Source organism: Sphaeroforma arctica (assembly GCF_001186125.1).
Source record: "Sphaeroforma arctica JP610 unplaced genomic scaffold supercont1.2631, whole genome shotgun sequence".
NCBI classification, from domain to species: domain Eukaryota; class Ichthyosporea; order Ichthyophonida; genus Sphaeroforma; species Sphaeroforma arctica.
In genome coordinates, this window is record NW_014037927.1 from 1 (window position 1) to 1,064 (window position 1,064).

At 46.4% G+C, this 1,064-nt stretch overlaps 1 protein-coding gene across 1 annotated transcript; it reads right to left on the minus strand.

Annotated features, from left to right (window-relative positions):
* Nucleotides 1–168: 168 nt before the first annotated feature.
* On the minus strand, nucleotides 169–851 carry SARC_12830 (hypothetical protein; the record flags this gene model as incomplete). Its single annotated transcript, XM_014293055.1, has 2 exons — nucleotides 169–267; nucleotides 661–851. Coding segments are annotated over 2 exons (290 nt in total), but the record flags the coding sequence as incomplete, so codon positions are not given.
* Nucleotides 852–1,064: the final 213 nt, after the last annotated feature.

Sequence of the window (1,064 nt, forward strand, 5' to 3'; positions counted from 1 at the left end):
CGTTAATTGAAATAAGTTTACGTTGGAGGATTCAAAAGCCGTGATCAAAATTAAGCAATTTGCTCTGCCGACAGCTTGCTGCGTGAGAATTTGCATAAGAAACACTAAATTTTATCGCAACGGATCCCCGTACCGAGTGGGGAGTACAACCCTTCGTAGTTGTGGCACTCAGAAAACATACTTAGAAAATCCAGTGGAAACCAACAGGGAATCGTCGTTCATATAACACAATCGGCCGCCCCTGATCGAATCGTGGCCTTCCGTTTCCTATACATCGAAAGGTTGAATATTCATGTGAAGAAACGCGTGTAGGTAGACAGGTCAGTAGGACAGTGCGTGTAGGGTGACAGGTCAGTAGGACAGTGTATCCGTAAAAGAATATATAAGCGGTGGTAGCGCACACCCACACTTGGTATGTCACACCCGCATCAGAGCTGCAACACTCAGTATTGGGGCACACCCGCACATTTACCTACATGCATTTGGTTCTTAGGGTACTGCACTTTCTGATCAAGTACACGTACTGAACATCTCGCTACAACTCTCGCATATACACACCCGTGCACAAATACTAATATGCAATCGCCAGTCGGCTATTGTATTCAAGCTCACACAGAGCTTGATAACACAACACACGTGTATGCACACACGCACACATACCTTCAAGCATTCACCACTCAGGCTATTGAATATTCTCAGCTTGCCGTCTCTACACTGTGCAGCGATCCTGTTCCCGTCACTTGACCATGTCAGACTGAATGGCCTTGCCCCTTCTCCCAGGCGGATGGTCTGATGGCACTCGCCGGTGGTAGCGTCCCAAATGCAAATGTCATCATCTGTGAGGAACGCGTCTGACTATATTAGTAGTGGATTAAAGAACATGCGCGCAACAAAATCATCCTAATTAGTGATATTAGTAGTTGGACACTCGCATGCGGCCGTACGAGACGATAAGAGCATCGGAGCTTGCATGCTGTGTATGAAAATCGAACCCGCAGACGAGTACCTAACCATGAGACTTACTTGATAGAGACTATGTGTCTATAAGGCTTCCATGGTGTATT